Raw genomic sequence first — 26,044 nt, 5'->3', positions numbered from 1 at the left:
GTTATACTGCTGCTTTTAATGCTGAGACTTCACCAGGAGTGTCTGTGGTTATAAGAAATTTGATGGTGAATGAGCTACACCTTTACATTTACTGCTGAGCTTTATGTAAATACTGTAATGGTCTTCAGCAATATTTTTACCCAATAAATTGCTGAGTCTAAGCATTGACTATAGTTTATCATTATTATTTTAGTTGATACCTTACATTTGTTATTTTCTTTCTTTGATTAAAGTACTTGATCAATGACATCTACAATCAACAAACTTCAATGAACAAGCACTAGATGATAATGTGCATTTGGTCTGATGTAATAGAGCACAATATTATGGGATGTATTATGTGTACACCTAACTAAAGAGATGAGTTTTTAATCTAAATTTAAACTGGGAAAGTGTGTCTGAGCCCCGAACACTATCAGGAAGATTATTCCAAAGTTAAATACGAAAACGCTCTACCAACCTTTAGTACACTTAGATATTCCGGGAACTACCAGAAGTCCTGAGTTTTGTGATCTCAGAGAGCGCGAAGGATTGTAACGTGTTAAAAGACTAGTTAGATACATGGGAGCTAAACCATGAAGAGCTTTGTACGTAAGTAGCAGCAGTTTGTAATAAATTATAAACTTAACAGGTAGCAAGTGTAGAGATGATAAAATTGGAACTCTGGCAGCTGCATTTTGGACTAACTGTGGCCTATTTATTAAAGATGCAGGACAACCAGCTTGTAATGCATTACAATAGTCCAGTCCAGAGGTCATGAATGCATGAACTAGCTTCTCAGCATCAGATACAGACAGGATGTTTCTCAGCTTGGCAATATTTCTAAGGTGGAAGAAGGCTGTTTTTGTAATATGGGCGATATGATTTTCAAAAGACAGGTTGCTGTCTAATACAACACCCAGGTCTTTCACTGTCGAGCTGCAAGTAACAGTACATCCCTCTAAATGGAAGTTGAATTGTGAGAGCTTCTGTGTACTGGTTTTTGGTCCGATAAGTAGGATTTCTGTTTCATCAGAGTTTAACAACAGAAAATTACAGGTCATCAAATCTTTTATCTCTTTAAAGCACTCAGTTATTTTGGAGAATTTAGCTATTTCATCTGGTTTTGATGAGATATATAACTGTGTATCGTCAGCATAGCAGTGGAAACTAATACCATGGCTTCTAATGATGTTCCCTAGGGGAAGCATGTATATAGAGAAAAGCAGAGGTCCTAGAACTGATTCTAAAAAATGATATTGATCAGACAGGTAGGAGTTAAACCAACTTAAAGCCTGTCCATGAATACCTGTGTAATTTTTTAAGCAATCTAGGAGAATGTTGTGATCTACAGTGTTGAATGCAGCACTAAGGTCAAGTAGAACTGATAATGACATGCAGTCTTGGTCCTGAGCTAAGAACAAGTCATTTGTAACTTTCACAAGTGCAGTTTCTGTGCTATGATGGGGCCTGAAACCTGACTGAAACTCTTCAAAGATATTGTTCTCCTGTAAGAAGGAGCTCAGTTGAACAAACACAACATTTTCTAGTATTTTAGACATAAACAGAAGGTGTGAAATAGGTCTGTAATTTGATAGTTCATTGGGATCTAAATTATGTTTCTTGGTGAGGGACCTAATAACTTCCAATTTGAAAGATTTAGGGACGTAAACCTAAAGATAGTGAGGAGTTAAAAATTCACTACTGAAACAAATCAGATCCACTTGGAAAAATATAATTCAGGCATCATTTTAACAACATTAAATAATACAGTAATGTCAGTGGGATAAATAATTAATTTGAGTAATAACTGTAATCAAGTTAAACAATGTGTGAAACACCACACTTATACTGTGTTACTGTCTACAACAATGCAAGGAAGAAAAGTTAGATATAAATAATACGTCAACACACGAATAGAAAATAATTTATTAAACAGAGTCTCTGAAATTAATATTTCTCTTTTCAGAACTGCACAGACTGAGTGTGTATTATGGTCATTACACCTGTAAAGTTTCAGGACTTTCTGTGGTTTTAATATATACAGTTCCCTCTGAATATATTGTATTGTAAGGTTAATTCTATTTTGCTCTGCTCTTTAGTTTGAGATCAAAAGATGAACATGCAGCAAACAGATCAGTCAGATTTTCAGCCTCCATTTCCTGACATTTACAGCTAGATGTGTTAAACAGCCCAGAAAATGGCATCTTTTGTCTAAAACTGTCTTTTTAAGTGATAAAAATGATTAAAACGTGACTGATACATGTTCCTTGTTGACCAAAGGTGCCCTGTTAGAAAATTACTATATAGAATGTAATGACATTTAACTTAATTTCCGTATCTAGCTGTAAGTCTGTCTTGTCTGTCTTGTCCTGCACCATGATCCTGGAGAAATGTTGTCTCATTTCACTATGTACTGCAACAGCTATATATGGTTGAAATGACAATAAAAGCTTCTTGACTTGACTTGAAGTGCTGCATCCCAAGATACTCTTCCTGCTTCTCATGGAGTATGACGTGTTCTTGTCACCACTCTGATTGACTGCCCGCATTTAGGGCTTTTGTTGCCCTACATTGCTTTCACATGTTCCTCTGCTTTCCAAAACAGGAGTGTTGGTAGTGCTAGTTGTGAGTGAAGTGTGATTAGGCTGCATATAAATAATAGTATCACCCAGTCACTCTCAGCAAAGTTTTATTTTATGTAATTGAAACTAACAACAACGTGCCACAAGTCAAAAACAAAAATTTAAGAAACATGTATTTTCTTCTATTACTTCTACTTTCGGATGTTCCCTTTAGTGCTCCTTCCTAATCCTGTCCATCCTCATCACTTCTAAATAGAACCTCAATATCCTCATCTCTGCTACCTCCATCTCTGCCTCATGTCTTTTCCTCACTGCTACAGTCTCTAACCCATACAGCATAGCTGGTCTCACTACTGACTTTTACACCTTTTATTTGATTCTTGCTGACACTCTTCTGTCACACACAACACTCCTGACACTTTTCTCCACTCACTCCAACCTGCCTGCACTCGTCTCTTCACCTCTTTTCCACACTCTCTGTCACACTGGACGGTTGATGCCAGATACTTAAACTCCTGCACCTTCTTGACCTCAGCGCCCTGTAACATCACTGTCCTACTTTTTCCTCCTTCTCATTCATACACTTGTATTCTTTCTGCTTTCCAAGGGATTTAAGAAACATTTTTAAACTGTAAATTATTCTTGTTAATCACATCATGTGTTGAGTGACATGGTGTCTGGATCAGGTAGCTATGTTAGTAATGTGGTGATAGAAAGAGCTTTTTTATACTAATAATAACACTTATTCACTCACTCACTCATTTTCTACCGCTTATCCGAACTACCTCGGGTCACGTGGAGCCTGTGCCTATCTTAGGCATCATCGGGCGTCAAGCCAGGATACACCCTGGACGGAGTGCCAACCCATCGCAGGGCACACACACACACACACACACACTCTGATTCACTCACACAATCACACACTACGGACAATTTTCCAGAGATGCCAATCAACCTACCATGCATGTCTTTGGACCGGGGGAGGAAACCAGAGTACCCGGAGGAAACCCCCGAGGCACGGGGAGAACATGCAAACTCCACACACACAAGGTGGAGGTGGGAATCGAACCCCGACCCTGGAGGTGTGAGGCGAACGTGCTAACCACTAAGCCACCGTGCCACCGTGCCACCGTGCCCCCCTGAGGGGAAAACATTTGCCGAGATATTTATTGAAAAACTCAGACAGAAAATAAATCATGAGAGTCAGAGACAAAACCAGAAAACAGACAATAATCCAAATAAACAGAGAGTCAAACAGAGGGGTGAACAAATCTGAAATCACTAAACACAAAGAGCAAAAACCGGGAAAACAGAACACTGTATTAAACACGAGTAGAACAAACAACAGCTCAGTACAGCAGTAAAATACTAGACAATATATAATACTTCACGACGTAAACTAGCGTGAGCAGGATTTATATGTCCACAAGCACCAGAAGTGACACTGTGACACGAAAGTGATAGAGCTCTGTCTCCCTCTGGTGGTGAGGAAGTGGAACTGTTACAATATAATAATAATAATAATAATAATAATAATAATAATAATAATAATAATAATAATAATAATAATAATAATAATATGACATTTTTATTTAAGTTAACCCAAAAGCAGATGATGTTCTTACAATTTAAAAAATGTTGTTGAGCTCAAACGATGAATATGAGAAGAGTTTACAACTTTAGTATTTATTTACTAATATTTATATGTAGATTTGTTTCTATGGTACACAACATAGATCATGGTGCATTTTGTATCAGACAAAAATATTGAAAATATTATATGAAATGTAATGTGACATGTTTCTTATTAAAAAAAGACTTGACATGACATACAGCTAAAAGTATGGTGTCCCATTCTCAGAATTCGTTCTCTGCATTTAACCAATCCAAAGTGCACACACACAGCAGTGAACAAACACACACCATGAACACACCCAGAGCAGTGGGCAGCCATTTATGGGCACCTCAGTCGTGGTATTTCCAGCCCGAGACTCAAACCCACAACCTTAGCGTTAGGAGTTAAATTCTCTAACCAGCCACGACTTCCCCCAAACCCAAAGGTGTCCTGTTAGATTAATCATTTAGATAATAAATAGTTCTGAACATCCACACTTGGTTTTAGTCTCCAGTTTTACTTGTGAAGACTGAATGTGTTGTTAAAAAGGAAAAAACAGCATGAAGGTCAGAGAGCTGTCTGTGGGAGAAAAGTATCTGTACTGTAGCAACACTGTTATCATGGAGTGTAAAATCTCTTACATTTACATTTATCACTGTATAATCATTCCCAATGTGACATTTGGTTCGAAGCTCTAGTGCAGAGACATTATTGATGATAAGAACTAACCAGAAGTAAACATTACACTAAATACTTTTATTTTTACTTTTCTTTTTATTGTGTCTCTTGATATTAAATACACCCCCAAAGGTTAGAGTCCAAATTCCACTGTTCTGTCCCCTTCTGTAAATGTCTCAAGACATGTTGTAATGACTATTGTTGAGAGAGAGAGAGAGAGAAAGAGAGAGAGAGAGAGAGAGAGAGAGAGAGAGCAAAGTAAAATTATGTAGCGGCTACGGGACTTCAGTATCAGCTGGCAGTTAAATGTTCCCAGCAATCTGTGGAATGGTGCAATAAAGACAGGACAAAACCATGCGTGTGATCAGCTCTTGTCTTGCTGGGTTATGACCTGCAGCCCAGCAGACACCTTGCAACACGCAGCACTCCCACAGCGCCCTCTATTGAACTGGCGGAACCACCATTCCCTTAAAACATTTTAACATGCAAAACCCCATTTAAATGTCTTTAATTACACTTGTAATTGTGTTAATTGTGAAGAACCGACAATCGGGGCGTCACAATTACACAAGACATCTGTTTGATTGGTGGCTGTTATTTATTGGATCAGTGCAGCTATACCTTCACTGTTCAGCTTTATGATTTGATTGAATTTAGCTTCACTTGTAGAAATGAAAGATTCTAGATGTTAGTAAAACATTGTGTGGAAATAATCAATGATTCTGAAAGAATGATTTGTTACACCATGTATGTGGAAAAGTGATGAGTATAAAACACTTTGTTTATCAGAGGGGAATGTTGTTGTTTTGCTGGACAAAGAAGGCTGAGAGATTTATAATCATACAGATTAATAAAGAGTTTAAAAACACAGTTACATACATATGAAAATTTTCACTGACCAATCAGGTAGCACTTACACTATGAATATTAATGAAGCTCCCTCTGCTGTCCATCCTTTTAGAAATTTGCTTATTAATGCTGATAAAGAGATTTTAACCTGAGATTTTTATTTCTAAATAAAATATGAATCTGATTGTGTTTGTGTTTGATGAAGTTTTAAAGAGAAACAGAGTTTTGTTTGTTTTTATCTACACAGACATCAGCAGCTGAACTTTATACATTTTATTGATCAAATTAAATTCTGCAGTAAAATTCAGAGTAAACTTTAAATGATATTTATTTATATGTGTAACTCTTTCACCACCAGGCTCGGTATAATAAGGGAGTTACTATTGCATACAGAACCGCCTTCAATTTCCAGTTAACACTACGGCAAAAGAGACATTCTAATGTATATAAATTATGTCTAGGGTTAAGTATGACTCTCACCTTTAAAACATTGATTTAGAAGCTTAAGCATAACAATCAAATAACTCAAAATATGTTCCCTAAGTTACCAGTTAACTTCTAATTATTTATCTAATGCATTGTTTTACCATGGAGAAATGATACACACACAAATGCATTTTAGGCTTTTTGAATTAAATAAATAAAAAAAATTAACATAGGATTACCCAGTAGATATAAAATAATGTTTTAGATTAAAGTTTTAACCTCAAGTCAGAGTGCACTCAGTGTTTTAGATGTGAGCTTGCAATTAAGATTGATGGTGCATGTTGGAGCTCATATCCTTAGGAAAATACACTGGATTCGATAATCCTAGCAGTATGAAGAAATCTCTCATCCTCACGGTTTAAGGAGCAATGAAGATGTGCACACAGAATCCCACGTCCCTGGCTGTTGTCGTCAACGCAGGTGATTGCTGAATCTTCGTCAGCAACAGGAAGACTTGCAAGTGCTAACTTTAGCTTATCTTAGCTTGACTCTGTCAGCTCCATCCTTGGAAACACAGTTCAAATCACTCTCTCGCAGTGCAGGTTGTACACGAACTCCTCTGCGGTCCACTGGAGCAAGGAACAGTTTTCAAAGCTTGTTGAAACACGTCTCTAATCACTGGTTTTAACTCGCTTTCTGCGGCCATCGGCATCACATGTTCAGTCCTTCTCTCTCTCTCTCTCTCTCTCTCACCTAGTACACTCAGAGCATCATGGGATAACAACAAATGAATTACACCTGGGTTTTTTCATCTTATAAATAAACTATGAATTACTCCAACTATTTATAATGTAACAAAAAAACGCACTAATACAGCAAAATAAAATACATTCCCATAAACAAAAAACAAACACAAAATATCCTGATTGCTGGATAATCAGGTTATTAATATGTGATTTGTAATGACAAAGTTCCACAATCATAATGTCACATAATCATCAAAAAACAGACTGTAGGATTACAATTAAAGCCAGGTAGTAAAATAATATGTACAGCATTTTAAAAGAAAATGTATTTCTAAAATTTAACTATAAAAGTAAACAAATTCTTTTTACTCTTACCATCTGATGATCAAATTTGAGAGGTTTAAATTTATTCAGTTTTAAATACAGGAGAGATGATCAGTGGTGCTGAATTTTTACCTCCTACATTTAAACCAGGACTGAAGTATGGATAGAGTTTCTCAGTGAAAGACTGACCAGTGAAAGAGTAGATATGAGATCTGGACTTCACATCATAAAAGGAGACCAGACCCTCCTCATAATCCACAAACACCCCCACAACCTCCAGCTTCTCTCTCAGTGTGAGGGGAACAGTGGGATCAGCACAAGCCTGATACTGATTCTCATTCCTCAGTACCACAGTCCAGAATCCATTCTGAGGAGTCAGTATAATCTTCCCCTTCCTGTTAATGTTCTCTTTGGCCACTCCAACATCCCATTCAGTTTGACCTCTGACCTGCACCTCATAATAAAATCTCCCTGAGGAGAAACTCTCCTTTCCCAGAACACAGACACACTGATTAAACCTCTGTGGTGTATCAGGGAGATTCTGTTGTGTGTCTCCAGGTGTCACTTGTTTTCCATCAGCAGACAGGATGAGTTTGGGTTGAGCTGTATCAGGATCCAGAGTCACATCCACTGAGAGAAACACACAGTGTGTGATATGAGTAAACAGGTAAAAATATTAAATCATCATCCAGTGGATCAGATTCATTATTGATTTACATTTGATGTAAAAACCTTGAGTGTCTCTAGTGATAAATATCTGGTAAGTTTTTACATTTAGAAATAAAACATGTGACTCTCAAGTGATTGAGAGAAACTGCATGTTTTTAAATTCTTTTTTAACTGTATGATTATAAATCTCTCAGACTTCTTTGTCCAGCAAAACAACAACATTCCCCTCTGATAGACAAAGAGTTTTATACTCATCACTTTTCCACATACATGGTGTAACAAATATTTTTTTCAGAATCATTCATTATTTCCAGACAATGTTTTACTAACATCTAGAATCTTTACAAATCATCACGTTTAATAAATAAGCATCAGGATGTCACATGGTTGTAGATTTGGTGTAAATATATTTGCTCCCAGATATTTTTTACATTAAAATAATTTTTAAAAAATCAGCTTTGTAAGGTTTACAGTGTCTCTACATAATTCCCATCATCTTATCTAGCATTCAATCTACTGATTCCATCCATCCATTCATGTCTAATCTATCTGTTGTCCACAAGCATTTATGATTGTTTCATTAAAAATATTACACAGAGCATAAGTCCAAATGAAGGCAGACTGTAATTAATTAATAAATTAATTTATTTGTTTATTTATTTATTTGTTTGTTAGTTGGTGTTATTTCTTTGGGGCAGTGGTAGTTAAAGTGGTTAAGTCTCTGTGTTGGTGATCAGAAGATTGGGGTTAAAGTTGCCCCTGCTGGGCCCCTGAGCAAAAGGCCGTCTGTTCCAGAGGTTCTGCTTCTTCTTATAGTAAGATGTTAACATTTTAGTATCTATATGATGAAGACAGAGGAGAATCTACACCCCTGGTTTCTGCCCCGGGACACCAGTGGATTTTCCTAGAGTCTGTACTTCTGAACTTACTGTAGCTTGTTCAAATACATAATGCCTTGTTTCTGTGTTTTGTCACAATAAAATGATCCATATGAATTCAGTGAAATGTTGATGAGCTTGACAGGTATGTATTGTTACCTGATAGAATACTGAATAATCACATTGTAAATGTTTCCTCTCAAGTTTTTTAGTTATTTGTTTGTTTTGTAGAGTTTTACACTAAACCGGCCCCGCCAGGGAGTTCAGTCCGGCCCGGGGGATAAATTTGCAATATGAAAAAAAAATCATTTTCATTTTCCGCGTAACTACCAGCAGATGGTAGTACTGAGCTTCAGGGTCTGAGTGGCATTTTAGTCAATAACTCCTGAGCTAAACGCTGTTACTACACAAATAACATCTCTTTTCTATCGTAATGTAGATGTATTGTAGAGAGGCAGCTACAACTGTGTTTTGCTAGTAACAGTGTTTAGCTCAGGAGTTATTGACTCGGGAAACTCGAATCTGTGAATATGTGCCAACTTCCTGCTCCTTCAGTTCTCTCCAGCGCTGGAAAGCTGATCCTATATTAATACGGGTCCTGCTTCTTGCCTTATCGTAAGACGTTTTTTCGCTTTCTTTCTTTGTTTTTATCCTCCGTGTCAATGCTAAAGCCGCTTTCTGATAGTGATGGCCGGTTCGTAAACGAATCGTTCTTTTGAACCGGTTCTTTTTAGTGAACTGGATGAACCAGTTCACCAAATCGGACTGATTCGTTCTAAACAGTTCGCGTCTTGAGTCAGCGCTGATCCACAAGTTACTAAAGTTACTCACTTTCAGTCATGCCTGACAGCCCCTCCGACTCTAAATAAACTAATATCCCGGAGTATGTAACTCCTGTACACTGAACAGAGACATGTTGTGCTGAGAGAACTGTGAGCTCGAGCTTTTGATACTGCGCATGCGTGAATCACTGAACCGATACAGCGAATCATCAGTACAGAACTGAGAACCGATGAGCTGTTGTTACTGCGCATGCGTAAATCACTGAACTGATACAGCAACAAATGTAAATGGTTATGATTTTAATGTCTTATCAACGTATGAGTGTTTAACTCAGTTGCATTCGTTTTTGAAACAACTGATTGAGCAAAAGAAACATTTCAAAATTAAGTTTTTGTAAGTTGTTGAAGATTAGTTTATTAACTAATCTTTAAGACACGTAAAACAACCATGTTTGCACATCACTGCCTGTACTGGGTGTTTTAGTTGCAAAACATAAATGTAAGAAACGTATTCAACTAAAGTTATGATTACAAAGAACTTGTGAAAATGTGTTAAATTGTATTAATATCTGTCGGCAGTGGCGGGATGAAGGAATTTATGTCATTACGTCATTGTGAATTACGTCATTACGTCAGGACGTAAAAGAACTGGTGAACTGGATTATTGAACTTGTTCATTAAAACGAACTGTCCGAAAGAACCGATTCGCGGAAAAGAACCGAACTTCCCATCACTACTTTCTGCTAATGTCACACATGCGCACTGAACACACTCTCCGCCGCATATTGACAAGACCCGCCCCTTTCTGCTCATTGACTACACGTTTCTTTTGATTTTTGTTTTGTTTGGCGTCCCAACGCAGTTTTCTGAAGCATTTCTCAAATATCGGAGACCCCACATTTAAATGAGATTCTAAAATTGGCTGCTACTCAGGACATAATGTCTGATATTGATGCACTTGTGCAGGCTAAAAGATGCCAAATTTCAGGGGCAAATTGATCAAATGAATTTGTTTACTTTAAAAACATACATACGTATAAATTACCAATTTTTTTTACAAAGATTTTCTTTTTAAAACAGCTGCCACTTAAGATTTTAAATGTGTGGAGTCAATTCATGTATTCAGAATTGCTTCCCTGAATTGGAAATTGGATTTTAAACAATTTCTATATTTTGATGTTTGATTTATGTTAACATGCAGGACGGTGTTTTTAAATTCCACAAACCTGTGACTAAATGTTTTGCGCCATTGTACAATAACTGTGTTCAGTTTTTATGCATAATGCAGTTAAATAAATGTTAAACTGGGTAAAAGTGTTGTTGAAATTGCACATACTACTTAGTTTGTTCATGATATATTTTTGTAAAAGGACAATTCATTTAATATAAAGATTTTTATAATTTACTTCTTCTTTGCAGTAATACAAAGAAAAAAGTGGACTTATTGTTAGTTATATGTAGTTTTGCTATGAGTTTACTGGTCTGGCCCCCTTGAGATCAAATTAAGCTGTATGCGGCCCCCAGACCAAAACGAGTTTGACACCCCTGCACTAAAAGGTAGATGTTTGGGAAAATGATGAAGATTGAAGAAATCATAAATCACACCACCATAAGCAGATATACTCATTTACACACACACACACACACACACACACACACACACAAACTCACACACACACACACAAACTCACACACCAAACACACACTCTCTCACTTTCTGTGCTACAAGACGTTCTCTCTGTCATTAGTCTGAACATGTGGAGGTTTTCCTGATTCTGATGAGAAATATATAATATTTTCCTTCTGCAACTTTAATGATATATTTGTGATAGTGATTTTTATCACTCATGAAAGACAGAAAGAGTCACAGAACATGAGAGAAAAATATTTGAGGAAAATCTTGATCCTGATGGACAAAATAGATCAGTAATAGTCTCTATATAATAAACTGTGTCTGTAGTTTAGGGCTGAAAATCACAGACCTGAATTTCTACACATTTTCTTTAACTGATACAAGAAATATTTTATTATATTATATAATAATATATAATATAATATTATATTATAGAACACATTCATGGCTTTTATGTTCAAGCTTATTTGTAAATGACAGAAACACTGTATGGTGTAAAAACTCTTTTCTAACTGCAGGAGTTTAAAACTCTCACCTTTTGGACAGCATAAAGATTACATTTACCACTGATAGTCAAAGAAATCAATCTTTTATCATGCAGTTAATAAAGGTATAAAGTTAATCTCTGTACAAACATACATCTGTTCCTGCATTATTTTATTAGTGAAATGTAAGAAGATGATCAGTCACAATCAGGTTTAAGGGCTTTAGTACATGACAGTAATAAGGAGCTATAGTGAGGAGGATAATGAGACACTTTAATACTCCTTTTATCTGGAGAGATCTACAGATGAAAATAAGTGTGATGATGCAGTGGTGTAATGCTGATATGTACATTTTAATATGAGAGGAAATCAGAAAGCTCACTGTACCTGCATACTGCTGAATCCTCTTCAGTTCTGTGGAAACTAATTACAACAAAACATCACTGTCATTAGATTTCAGATCAGTTATTGGTTGATTTCATTTAGGTTTTGCAAAAATATATCTAAAACATCTACTTTAGTTTATTATCAAATCTAAAGTGCAAAATAATTTCTCACCTGTTTCATTTAACTTGTTATTGAGCGTTTTAGTGAGTTTCTCATTCAGAGTCTGCTGAAGCTGAGACAGAGCTGTCCTCACAGTGTCCCCACTCACATCAGTGTTAATACTGATCTCAGTCCAGTTCTTGGTGTGTGGAGGGCTGCACATGGAGGAGTAAATCTACAGTAGAGCAGGAGAGAGGAGAAATCTCAGCATGGTGAGTGTTGTTCTGTGATGTTCTGCATTGTCAGTGAGCAGAAAGAGGAACACTGACCTGTAGGAGGTGGAGATGCTCCTCAGTGTGTGAGAGCTGCTCCAGCTCAGTGTCTCTCCTCTTTAACACACTGATTTCCTGCTCCAGCTCTTTAATGAGTCCTTCAGCCTGCGTCTCTGCTGCTTTCTGCTTCTCCTCCATCACCTCCAGCAGCTCAGCCTGACTTCTCTCAATGGAGCGAATCAGAGCAGTGAAAACTTCAACACTGTCTGCTTTCTCTTTCTCTGTGCTTCTCTAAAGGAGGAAAACATTTTCACTTCCATCAGATAACACTGAATATTGAACTTTGTTAATTTCTACAAAATAAATAAAACTACTGAATGTATCAGATATAAACTCATGCCATGTTTGTACACACTTTGCTTTGCTCTGCTGAGTGTTTGATCTCTTTTATCTTCTTCAGTCGGTCCTGAATCATCTGCTGCACATCTGTCTGTGTTTCCACCAGCTGAGTCTGAGGACAGAGAGGAAGATAAATAATTTTGTTAAAAGTAATTTGGCTAAATTTAAATCACAATCTTCCTATCTGATCTCCTACTGGAAGTTAATCAGTGTTTCTCACCTTCCTCTCTCTGCTCTCCTCCTCTATAGGAACAGTGTTGTGATTCTTGTGGTCTGTCTCAGTGCAGAACTGACACACACACGTCTGATCATCTCTACAGAACAGCTCCAGAGATCTCTCATGTTTCTGGCATATGTAGTCCTCCAGGTTCTCCACAGGGTTTATAAGCTTGTGTTTCTTAAATTTGGGCATATTATTATGAAACTCTAAATGGGTTTTACACAAACTAGCACAACAATCCAGACAGGATTTCAGGGCCTTCTGCTTCTCTCCACTGCAGGCATCACAAAGAACCTCATGTTTGTCAGAATCTCTTTTCTTCTTGAAGTGATCTGCAACCTCTCTCAGTGTTGTATTAATCTTCAGTTCAGGTCTCTTGGTGAATTTCTCTTTACATAATGGACAGTGACAGTGTTGACTCTTGTCCCAGCACTGTGTAAGGCAGCTGTTACAGAAGTTGTGTCCACATGGAGTGGTGACTGGATCAGTGAACACATCCAGACAGATCGAACACAGCAGCTGCTCTTCAGACAGGAGACTGCTGGAGTCATGAGAAACTAGATTTGATAGAAAAGAAAATGTTACACATTGTTGATAAATGGTGTAAATGGAGTAAACTGCATCTGTAGTTTAGGTGTGAAAATCACAGACCAGAATGTCTACAAGTTTTCCTAAACTGTGTAAAGGCACTTGTTGGGGTGTCAGTTACTGTTAGTGTAAAAATGTTATTTTTGTAGAATAGATTCATGAATTTTTCAGTGAATGTTATTTACAAATATATATCTTAATTAAAATAAATCTCAGAAGCGCCTGCATTAAAAATAATCAATGACAGTGAGGTGGGATGAAGCAAAATGATTTTCTTCCCAGAGCTGATTATTTTTAAATAAAACATTTCATGACTGACTGATTTGAGTTCTTTATTCCACTTATACAGTATGTTACGTCTTAGTATGTATTTGTTTTTGTTTTTTGGCCCACTCTCTCTTGCTTTGTTTGATATTTTGTTATTTTTTCTGTTGTTGGAATTGAAATCTCTGCAACAGGATGTTTTTCTTTCGGTTGTAAGTTAATATTTGTTACAGTTTATCATTCTTTATTTGTTGAGTTCTATTATTGGAAAGGGGTTAGTAGGGAAGGGGTGCCATTTCTACTGTAGGGTGCTCACAATTCAACTTCCATTTAGAGGGATGTACTGTTACTAGTAGCTCGACAGTGAAAGACCTGGGTGTTATATTAGACAGCAACCTGTCTTTTGAAAATCATATCGCCCATATTACAAAAACAGCCTTCTTCCACCTTAGAAATATTGCCAAGCTGAGAAACATCCTGTCTGTATCTGATGCTGAGAAACTAGTTCACGCATTTATGACCTCTAGACTGGACTATTGTAATGCATTACTAGGTGGTTGTCCTGCATCTTTGATAAATAGGCTACAGTTAGTCCAAAATGCAGCTGCCAGAGTTCTCACTAGGACAAGAAAGTATGACCATATAACCCCAATTTTATCATCTCTACACTGGCTATCTGTTAAGTTTAGAATTTATTACAAACTGCTGCTACTTACGTACAAGGCTCTTAATGGTTTAGCTCCCACGTATCTAATTAGTCTTCTAACACGTTACAGTCCTTCGCGCTCTCTGAGATCACAAAACTCAGGACTTCTGGTAGTTCCCAGAATATCTAAGTCCACTAAAGGTGGTAGAGCGTTTTCTTATTTATCTCCCAAACTCTGGAATAGTCTTCCTGATAGTGTTCGGGGCTCAGACACACTTTCCCAGTTCAAATGTAGATTAAAAACTCACCTCTTTAGTCAGGCGCACACATAATACATCCCATAATATTGTGCACTATTACATCAGACTTGCACATTTTATGAACAGCAGATATGTTAAACCCAGATATGTTAAACGCATCCAGAAATTGTACCAGCTCTGATTGTCTTCCGTGCGATGAAGATTTTGGACCTCCACTGAGATGAGGCCGCCTCTGTGAGAATCCTGAGACATCTAGAGATCTACCAGCTCCAGTTGGACTCTTTGATACTAAGAGGAGATCTGAACTCCATGTGATCCTTACACCAATACAACATTTGTTTGACTGTATATTTGTAATCACACCCTCTAGTGTCACCCATATGAGGATGAGGTTCCTTTACCGTCTAAGGGAGTTTTTCCTTGCCACTTCTACCTGAGTCACCTCAGACTTGCTCATTGGGGATAAATACCTACACATTGTAAACTAAATCTATCTAATATTAATCATGAGTTTTGTATTCTATTAATCTTTAAATTATTCTTTATATTAACCTTTTGTTCTATGTTTATGTTCTGTAAAGCTGCTTTACAAATAAACTTGAACTGAATTGAATTACTTTTTGATCTTGTTTTCTCCTGTTTATGTTAGTAATGGAGTTAGTGTATTGTGTATTGTGTTGTAATCTTTGTTTTTTTATTTCCTTTTGTAGCTTATTTAGTTTCTCCCTAAATTAGTTAGATGGGTTCTGTTTATTGTTTTGTCCTGAGTTTGTGAATAAATGAGCTTTGTTCATTTTGACTTGGTTGTATAGTGACATTCTTTTTTGTGACAGGATTGGGGTTGAGTTGTTGATCCTCACAGTTGACAAACACCACCTTTTATTCTGTTACTCATCCCTCCATCCCCAGACTCCTTTTGTTCCCTGGGAAAGTAATGAAGTATCACTGCTGAGCAAAGTGACACATTTTTCAGCCGGTAGTTTCATGTTAATGTTCATTTACAGATTCCTAGATTATTAATCTTTTATAATTCTTAGACTTTATCAATATTCAAGAAGAATATTAGATATAACACATTTTTGTGATGTAATATTTTACTATGAATGCTGTCTGACCTTCTGTGCACGTGACTAGAAGTTATTTGTGACTAGAAATTGTTATTTCCAGAGAGAATTTATGTAAAATATTAGTGGGTCAAGACAAGATGGTGAGACTCAGGATCATAAACAACTTAGGCAGACCTTGGTAAGATCCTGATCAGGAGACAATCAAGCGTTGTGCATCTAGCCAATGATTGGTGATGTTTTCCTTTCTTCTGTTTTCTGCCTATAAATCATGCCTATATAACCTCAGTGTAATGAATGTTCTAGGCCCTTCCTCTCTCATTATACACGAGGAGCGCTGGGTCCTGCTGTGCAGCAGCACAAATACATTGTGAACCTTTTTACTCTTGCTCGTTCTGAACAGTGTGCTATTTTTATTTTCTCATAAACTTCCACAACAATAATCAGTCACAGATTTTGTTAAATATATTATTTGGTAACTATTTTACATCTTTCTTTAACAGTTTCTATGTATTTGTTATTATTTGTATATTTTCTTTTTAGTTTCTACAGAAATTTAGCTCGGTTACATAGAGACAGCTTATTTACATGGTTTATTTTTAATTATTAATGTAATTTTTTTCTGCCACTCAGTGTGATGGGAATAAATCAATATCCAAATATTATAATAGCAAAACTTTTATATATCTATGCAAATAAATACAAATTATAAAAAAATAAATAAAACAATAATAAATAATATAATTCTAATGAGGTATTATTTATTCCTTACATTTCATTACATATTTAATTATTGAATTAAATATTGAAATATGTAACTAATAAAGTAATGTAAATCCTCCATAGTTACAGGATCAGTGTAAATAAATGTCTTTCTAAGATGTTTGTGTATTATAACACAACTCTTATTCATGTTACATAAGGCAGTTAAGACAATTAAGCCATTCACTGAGACCATTTTTATAACAATTTAGATTATAATAGTGACAGTCCTTCATGAAAACATGTAGAATATCTATAATTACTAAACATACAGAAAACTAATCATGTATAAACTGTATAAGTTACATAATTCTGGTTCTTCCTTGCTCCTCGTTTTTCTGCCCTTTGTTTGTGATGAAGATTCAGCCATTTACTTCCTCCTGTGTTTTTAACCTTTACAGTAAGAAATCACATCATTCAGTCCACACATGTAACAGTATGAGGTTTTACTGATTAGTCTGTTTAACTCAGTTATGTCTGTCTGCACTGTTAAACCTAATGAATGACACTAGAAGCATTTAGTCTGTGATTTAAAACACATGTAAACATTCTCATCATCATGAGATTGTAATAAACAGAATTTCACTGAACTTTCTCTCAGCTTTCAGCTCATTAACTGTATCATTCAGTTTCTCACATCCAGATCAGTTTGTAAGTGTTTTTCACCCAGTGCTCACTGCTGTACTTCTATCACACACACACACACACACACACACACACACACTTTTTCCAGTTTATTCAGAGAAGCTTAAACATTTGTCTTTACACATAAGATATAATTGTAATTTAACTTGTATTTAAACTTTCATGCTGTAATCACTTCAAATCTCTAAACAGTTAATAAAACACTGTAACCTTTGGCCCTGTTTTTCCGTCTCAGTTGGTCACTGATCATTAAAGGCAAAGATTTTCTTTTAAACATAATCAGCTTTCATTAGCATTTATATAATCAACTTGTATTTTATAATCTGCTTTAATCATCAGCTTCTATTTCAGTGTCACAGTGTGTTAGAGACCCTGTTTTTGTCTGACATTGTTAACGTGCAGTTTATTCTGATAAATCACACACAGACAAAACCTCTGAACTACACAACACTCACTGAAGTACATAACTTTATTTTACTTGCCTCTTTTCAGGGAGTCAGAATTCACTGCAGTTATAATACTTTCAGATTCAGTGAATATCCTGTAGATAATTTCAGAAATGTATGTAAAATTAAGGATTTCTTCTTGACTAGAGAGCAAACTGTCTTTCACTTTCACTTCAGTCACTTCCTTGTTCACTTCATAGTGGTTGATAAAGGGGCAGTTACACATATGATCACAAAGCAGTTAGTCTTCTTCTGTAATAAGCGTTATGTCCTTTATTTATCCTGCAGATTATTGGGAATTGTGACAGGTGTCTCAATGTGTTTGAATTTATTTATTTATTTATTTTTTTATTTCATATTCTTTAAAGGAGACTGAACAGATGGAAGATGTGATATATTTTTGCACATGCTATTTAAATGAAGGCCATTCTTACGGTGTAATCATTGACATGATGTCCTCTTTGGTATAAACATTATAAACATTAGTTCCACAATCATAATGTCAAATAATAATAAATAACAATTTAATCGAATTGGATTACAATTAAAACCAGGTATTAAAATAATCTGTACAGCATTTTAAAAGGAAATATGTATTTTGAAAATTGATTGGTTGATTGAATTGATTGATTTTGTTTGGTGAAATGTATATATATATATATATATATATATATATATATATATACACACACATACATACATACACATACACACACTCACCGGCCACTTTATTAGGTACACCTTACTAGTACCGGTTTGGACTCCCTTTTGCCTTCAGAACTGCCTTAATCCTTCGTGGCATAGATTCAACAAGGTACGGTAAATATTCCTCAGAGATTTTGGTCCATATTGACATGATAGCATCACGCAGTTGCTGCAGATTTGTCTGTTGCACATCCATGATACGAATCTCCCGTTCCACCACATCCCAAAGGTGCTCTATTGGATTGAGATCTGGTGACTGTGGAGGCCATTTGAGTACAGTGAACTCATTGTCATGTTCAAGAAACCAGTCTGAGATGATTCGCACTTTATGACATGGCGCATTATCCTGCTGGAAGTAGCCATCAGAAGATGGGTACACTGTGGTCATAAAGGGATGGACATGGTCAACAACAATACTCAGGTAGGCTGTGGCGTTGACACGATGCTCAATTGGTACTAATGGGCCCAAAGTGTACCAAGAAAATATCCCCCACACCATTACACCACCACCACCAGCCTGAACCGTTGATACAAGGCAGGATGGATCCATGCTTTCATGTTGTTGACGCCAAATTCTGACCCTATCATCTGAATGTCGCAGCAGAAATCGAGACTCATCAGACCAGGCAACATTTTTCCAATCTTCTATTATCCAATTTTGGTGAGCTTGTGTGAATTGTAGCCTCAGTTTCCTGTTCTTAGCTGTCAGGAGTGGCACCCGGTGTTGTCTTCTGCTGCTGTAGCCCATTCGCCTCAAGGTTCGACGTATTGTGCGTTCAGAGATGCTCTTCTGCATACCTCGGTTGTAACGAGTGGTTATTTGAGTTACTGTTGCCTTTCTATCAGCCCGAACCAGTCTGGCCATTCTCCTCTGACCTCTGGCATCAACAATCATGAGATTGTAATAAACACAGAATTTCACTGATCTTTCTCTCCACTTTCAGCTCAATAACTGTATCATTCACAGTTTCTCACATCCAGATAAGTTTGTAAGTTTAGGTTTATGTTTAAATTTCACCCAGAGCTCCCCCCCCCCCAACACACACACACACACACACACACACACACACACTCCTTTTCCAGTTCATTCAGAGTAGCTTCAACATTTTGTCAAAATTAGTCATTAGGTATAAGATATAATTGTATTTTAAATTTTAGTTAAATGTTCATGCTGTAATCAGTTCAAATATTTGAACAGTTAATAAAATTATAATTCAAACTGCACATGTAATAAGAGTAATATATTTATTTAGAACATAATTCTAAATGGGGCAAGGTGGCTTAGTGGTTAGCATGTTTGCCTCACACCTCCAGAGTCGGGGTTCGATTCCCGCCTCCACCGTGTGTGTGTGGAGTTTGCATGTTCTCCCCGTGCCTCGGGGGTTTCCTCCGGGTACTCCGGTTTCCTCCCCTGGTCCAAAGACATGCATGATAGGTTGATTGACATCTCTGGAAAATTGTCCCTAGTGTGTGATTGCGTGAGTGAATGAGAGTGTGTGTGTGCCCTGCGATGGGTTGGCACTCCATCCAGGGTGTATCCTGCCTTGATGCCCGATGACGCCTGAGATAGGCACAGGCTCCCCGTGAACCGAGGTAGTTCGGGTAAGCGGTAGAAGATGAATGAATGAATAATTCTAAATAATTTCATCTTTCTACCAGTAGATGGCAGCATTTAGTGATCCAGACCAACATGGCAGAGGGAGGAGGTGAACATTTATAAGCAGTTATGAGGTTGACAGCTTTTATGCTTCTAAATATTATTCAAGATTCAGGATTATTGTTTAATATAATCTGATAACAACAATATTTTATATGTAGTTTAGTTAAAATAATATTAAAGATGGAATAAAAAGTCCATGAAGTAAAAAAAAAAAAAGCAGTTTTCTGTGATGGACTTGTATAACTTCATTATTATGAAGTCTGACAGGTTTCTGAATACAAGCTGGTCACTCAATTCATTTCACAACAGTCAAAAGGGCAATCTCTGTGAAATGTACTAATTTAAAGCCAGACTGGTTTGGATCTTGGAGGTTTTTTTACTGAGAATCTTCATGCTGCTGGATCGACCAAGCTGTCATCTGTCCTCATCCTCCTTCACCTTTCAGCAGCATTTCTTACAGTCAACCACAAGACTCTTATAAACCCTCAGGAGTCTTGAAGTTTGTGCAGCAGCATGAGACTGGTTTTCTTCCTAACTGGAAGGTTGCTCATATCAGGTAACATGGAGGGGATTGACATCTGCTCCATGCAGCTTTAGTGTACACTTAACAATCAACTAAAGAAAAGCGCTTTTACACTGGATACAGGTTTCTCATCTCAATTCACTTCTTCACTCTTTTTCTTTTTTTTATGTGCAACATCAACATATATATGAAAGAAATGTTATAAATTCAACAGCAAGTAATAAAAACATAGAACAGCATTGTCATCTTCTTTATATCACTACTGAAATTCTCTTTCTTTTTTCAAAATTAACACATTTTTTAATTGAACATGAACAGATGCAAACCTTTTACCTTAACCTACATAGTCCTTCATCCATATCAGACTTTTTCTTGTTCATCCTAACTCTCCTTGGGCATGCATTTAGATCTGTTTGTATCGCTCTTCGTCTTCCCAGCACACTTGGAGAAACGGACTGCATTCCATCTCTCCTCCTAGTGTCTCCCATCACTGAGAAGATAAGTACTTTCTCCTAATTGTTTATGCACTGTAAGAGGTTGTGAGTATTTTGAGTCTGTTTTCTTAACAATGAACGGTTTTCTCACCTGCACTTTATCTCCTGGTCAAAATGAGGGAATTCTTGCAGCCTGGTAAGCCTTATTTTTCTCTTGCTTGGCTTTAACATACTCCCTAATGGCAGAATCTTGTGAGATATGTGAAGGAAAGATGTGCAGTTTTTTATTGCCCTCTCATCATTTGGAAAGGAGTTTTGTTAGTAGTTGCATGTGGTGTTGCTCTGTAGACATGTAGAAATGCACTCCTGTTTTCATTGCCTGTGCAGTAGCACAGCAGTTTGTATGAAGTTCTTTAGGATTCTGTTGAAACGCTCAACATTTCTCTTCAAGAAATCCTGGAACATTGATAAGCAAAACTGCCTGCCATTGTCAATGACAATGTATTCTGGATTGCCTTCATGAGCGAACACTGTGGTTAGAAATGTCAATAATATATCCGTGGTGACAGATGAGGTGAAAGCCATTTACTGTAGTAGTCTAGTAGCATAATGGCATAACAACAGTCATGCACAGCAGTCTCGAATGGTCTCATTACACTGGCATTGATGCAGAGTCAGTAAAGTGTTAATAATGTCACTGATCTTAGCTACACTCTAGGCTTTACTGTGAGAATAAGAGAAACTAGAAAAGTGGTTTTATAGAGTATTTTGAACTACATGTATATTTTACTGTTATGGTACAGATGTATATACATCAGAGTTTGATTCAGCAAGTTTCATCTGTAGCTCATTCTTCAACACTAGACCACAGAGAGAACTGAGTTACTGGTGGAAAGGGAGTTTTCTCCATATATTACAGTATATTACACCTGATATGGCTTTGAAGTACAATAGGGATGATGGTAATTTCTGCCTCATCATGAACTCTATAATTTTCATCCATATTCTTTAATGTTTAAGAATACAGGAAAAGCAAATTTCACTGACAATCCTGGGAAGTAGCTCAGAATTAAAATACAACAGCGATGCTAGTAATGTGTCTGTGTTTTATCAACTTGTCTTATTACACTTCACCCCAGTGGTAAAGCTGTGGGGAGATGAATGGGGTTGTCTGAACCCAACTATTTGGAGGACTGTCTCATGTGTTTAATCTACAGTGAGTGAGTGACTGCCTCTAGTGCACTTTATTCAGAGTATAACGTCATGAAATGTATGTTAAATACATAAGCATGCAAACGCATGGTGCAAAGCTAAAAATCTCTTTACCTGTTGTAGTAGAAATTAAAGTAGATGTGGATTCCTTGTGTTCTCTGGGTGAATGAAACAACTGAATAAATGTTGATGAGGCTGTGGTTCTGAAGCACTGTGTGTTGAGATCACGATGCACACAATATTGTTGAACATACAGTATTTACACTGGTCGGTGCTGTTTCTGTTTATTGTCTTTTGTGTATTGTCTTTTATGTATTTTTTGGATTGTCTTGTAATTTTTCGTTTGCACTGTCTTTTGTCTTGCACTTTTGTCCTGTTTTTCTTGTTCTGCACTGTTTGCACAAGGTTGCACAGTTGCAATTTATGTGGCTAAAACTTACTTACTAAATCCTTAGCTCTGTCTTTGCTTTTATGTACTATTACTATTCTCTTTTGGCTCTCAACGAAGGCGGTCGCATTTTCTCTCCCTCTCCCTCCCCTTTTCTTTCCCTTCTTTGCTCCTCTCGTCTTGTCTATTGTCTTATACTTTGAGAGACTCTTTCCGCACTGCTCTCCAAACTAAAAAACATCATGGATTTGATAAACTGGTCTCTCAACGCAATTGACACCATCTTCTCGACAAGAAGCTTGGGTTCGGGGGAACCTGACTGCCCTGCAGGAACGTTCACAGCTGGCTATATGATGGACGCGTGGGACAGGTGGCGGGTCGTGTGTCTGGCAGCTCTTTCCGTGGAGGACGTTGAAGATCTCTACCTATTCTGAACTGTCCAAAACCTCCCAAGGCTGCCCGTCATGATTGATGCAGTGGGCTGAGGCTGGGACTATTAACCGCAATATGGATAACATCACGGTGAGGCTCACTGCTTTGGATACTGTTAACATCACGGAGAAGCTCACTGCTTTGGAAAGAAAAAAGGATCGATTTGGAGACCAGAACAGACTAAGAGAGTAGTCGTGTAAATTGGAATGCGTCTACTCGCCCCAAGACCAAACAATCCCAATCTTATCTGCTTTCAGCTCCCCTCAACCAGCACTGGCCTCGTCCAAGGCCGCTGCTGGAAACAACAATTCCCCTGGAAGAGCACTGCAGCGAGACACTCTTGCGTTCCTTCCCCCATTTCCACAGACACCTGCTGATTGTTGACTCTGTCTGGGACCTGATCAAGGCTAATTTCACGGTACCTGTGACCAGTGACAATAAAGGCTACTACTAATACTACTACTATGTAGCACCATGGTCCTGGAGAAACGTTGTCTTATTTCACCGTGTACTGCAACAGCTATATATGGTTGAAATGACAATAAAAGCTTCTTGACTTGACTTTAGTTTCTGTCATCAGCACTGCATGTTATACTGCTGCTTTTAATGCTGAGACTTCACCAGGAGTGACTGTGGTTATAAGAAATCTGATGGTGAATAAGCTACACCTTTACATTTACTGCCGAGCTTCATGTACATAATGGTCTTCAGCAATATTTTTACTTAATAAATTGCTGAGTCTAAGCATTGACTATAGTTTATCATTATTATTTTAGTTGATACCTTACATTTGTTATTTTCTTTCTTTAATTAAAGTACTTGATCAATGACATCTACAATCAACAAACTTCAATGAACAAGCACTAGATGATAATGTGCATTTGGTCTGATGTAATAGAGCACAATATTATGGGATGTATAATGTGTACACCTAACTAAAGAGATGAGTTTTTATTCTAAATTTAAACTGGGAAAGTGTGTCTGAGCCCCGAACACTATCAGGAAGGTTATTCCAAAGTTAAATACGAAAACGCTCTACCAACCTTTAGTAGACTTAGATATTCCGGGAACTACCAGAAGTCCTGAGTTTTGTGATCTCAGAGAGCGCGAAGGATTGTAACGTGTTAGAAGACTAGTTATATACATGGGAGCTAAACCATGAAGAGCTTTGTAGGTAAGTAGCAGCAGTTTGTAATAAATTACAAACTTAACAGGTAGCAAGTGTAGAGATGATAAAATTGGAACTCTGGCAGCTGCATTTTGGACTAACTGTGGCCTATTTATTAAAGATGCAGGACAACCAGCTTGTAATGCATTACAATAGTCCAGTCCAGAGGTCATGAATGCATGAACTAGCTTCTCAGCATCAGATACAGACAGGATGTTTCTCAGCTTGGCAATATTTCTAAGGTGGAAGAAGGCTGTTTTTGTAATATGGGCGATATGATTTTCAAAAGACAGGTTGCTGTCTAATACAACACCCAGGTCTTTCACTGTCGAGCTGCAAGTAACAGTACATCCCTCTAAATGGAAGTTGAATTGTGAGAGCTTCTGTGTACTGGTTTTTGGTCCGATAAGTAGGATTTCTGTTTCATCAGAGTTTAACAACAGAAAATTACAGGTCATCAAATCTTTTATCTCTTTAAAGCACTCAGTTATTTTGGAGAATTTAGCTATTTCATCTGGTTTTGATGAGATATATAACTGTGTATCGTCAGCATAGCAGTGGAAACTAATACCATGGCTTCTAATGATGTTCCCTAGGGGAAGCATGTATATAGAGAAAAGCAGAGGTCCTAGAACTGATTCTAAAAAATGATATTGATCAGACAGGTAGGAGTTAAACCAACTTAAAGCCTGTCCATGAATACCTGTGTAATTTTTTAAGCAATCTAGGAGAATGTTGTGATCTACAGTGTTGAATGCAGCACTAAGGTCAAGTAGAACTGATAATGACATGCAGTCTTGGTCCTGAGCTAAGAACAAGTCATTTGTAACTTTCACAAGTGCAGTTTCTGTGCTATGATGGGGCCTGAAACCTGACTGAAACTCTTCAAAGATATTGTTCTCCTGTAAGAAGGAGCTCAGTTGAACAAACACAACATTTTCTAGTATTTTAGACATAAACGGAAGGTGTGAAATAGGTCTGTAATTTGATAGTTCATTGGGATCTAAATTATGTTTCTTGGTGAGGGGCCTAATAACTGTCAATTTGAAAGATTTAGGGACGTAAACCTAAAGATAGTGAGGAGTTAAAAATTCACTACTGAAACAAATCAGATCCACTTGGAAAAATATAATTCAGGCATCATTTTAACAACATTAAATAATACAGTAATGTCAGTGGAATAAATAATTAATTTGAGTAATAACTGTAATCAAGTTAAACAATGTGTGAAACACCACACTTGTACTGTGTTACTGTCTACAACAATGCAAGGAAGAAATGTTAGATATAAATAATACAAGTCAACACACGAATAGAAAATAATTTATTAAACAGAGTCTCTGAAATTAATATTTCTCTTTTCAGAACTGCAGAGACTGAGTGTGTATTATGGTCATTACACCTGTAAAGTTTCAGGACTTTCTGTGGTTTTAATATATACAGTTCCCTCTGAATATATTGTATTGTAAGGTTAATTCTATTTTGCTCTGCTCTTTAGTTTGAGATCAAAAGATGAACATGCAGCAACAGATCAGTCAGATTTTCAGCCTCCATTTCCTGACATTTACAGCTAGATGTGTTAAACAGCCCAGAAAATGGCATCTTTTGTCTAAAACTGTCTTTTTAAGTGATAAAAGTGATTGAAACGTGACTGATACGTGTTCCTTGTTGCCCAAAGGTGCCCTGTTAGAAAATTACTATATAGAATGTAATGACATTTAACTTAATTTCCGTATCTAGCTGTAAGTCTGTCTTGTCTGTCTTGTCCTGCACTGTTTGCACCAGGTTGCACAGTTGCACTTTATGTGGCTAGGACTACTT

At 37.0% G+C, this 26,044-nt stretch overlaps 2 protein-coding genes across 3 annotated transcripts in view; both read right to left on the bottom strand.

The window, feature by feature from the left end:
- Positions 1-26,044, bottom strand: part of LOC132848813 (E3 ubiquitin-protein ligase TRIM39-like) — a 62,903-nt gene that overhangs the window by 19,357 nt on the left and 17,502 nt on the right. The window contains exon 1 of one of the 2 annotated variants that reach the window (XM_060874835.1): positions 17,738-17,850. The exons of the other annotated variant lie outside the window; for it this stretch is intronic. The gene's annotated coding sequence lies outside the window, so the exon portion shown is untranslated. Of the gene's footprint in view, positions 1-17,737; positions 17,851-26,044 lie in introns of those variants that run through there. 2 annotated transcript variants of the gene reach the window in all.
- LOC132848816 (zinc finger protein RFP-like) lies at positions 5,455-17,874 on the bottom strand. The gene is made up of 8 exons (XM_060874841.1): positions 17,738-17,874; positions 16,917-17,003; positions 13,027-13,583; positions 12,823-12,918; positions 12,465-12,698; positions 12,208-12,370; positions 12,037-12,072; positions 5,455-7,832 (listed from the first exon to the last, which is right to left on the bottom strand). Exons 2-8 carry the CDS (start codon positions 16,978-16,980, stop codon positions 7,285-7,287), a joined length of 1,698 nt encoding a protein of 565 aa, XP_060730824.1. The 5' UTR covers positions 16,981-17,003; positions 17,738-17,874; the 3' UTR covers positions 5,455-7,284.

The sequence above is a fragment of the Tachysurus vachellii genome, chromosome 7 (genome assembly GCF_030014155.1).
Source record: "Tachysurus vachellii isolate PV-2020 chromosome 7, HZAU_Pvac_v1, whole genome shotgun sequence".
Classification (NCBI taxonomy): Eukaryota; Metazoa; Chordata; class Actinopteri; order Siluriformes; family Bagridae; genus Tachysurus; species Tachysurus vachellii.
This window is presented reverse-complemented; position numbering and strand designations above follow the sequence as displayed.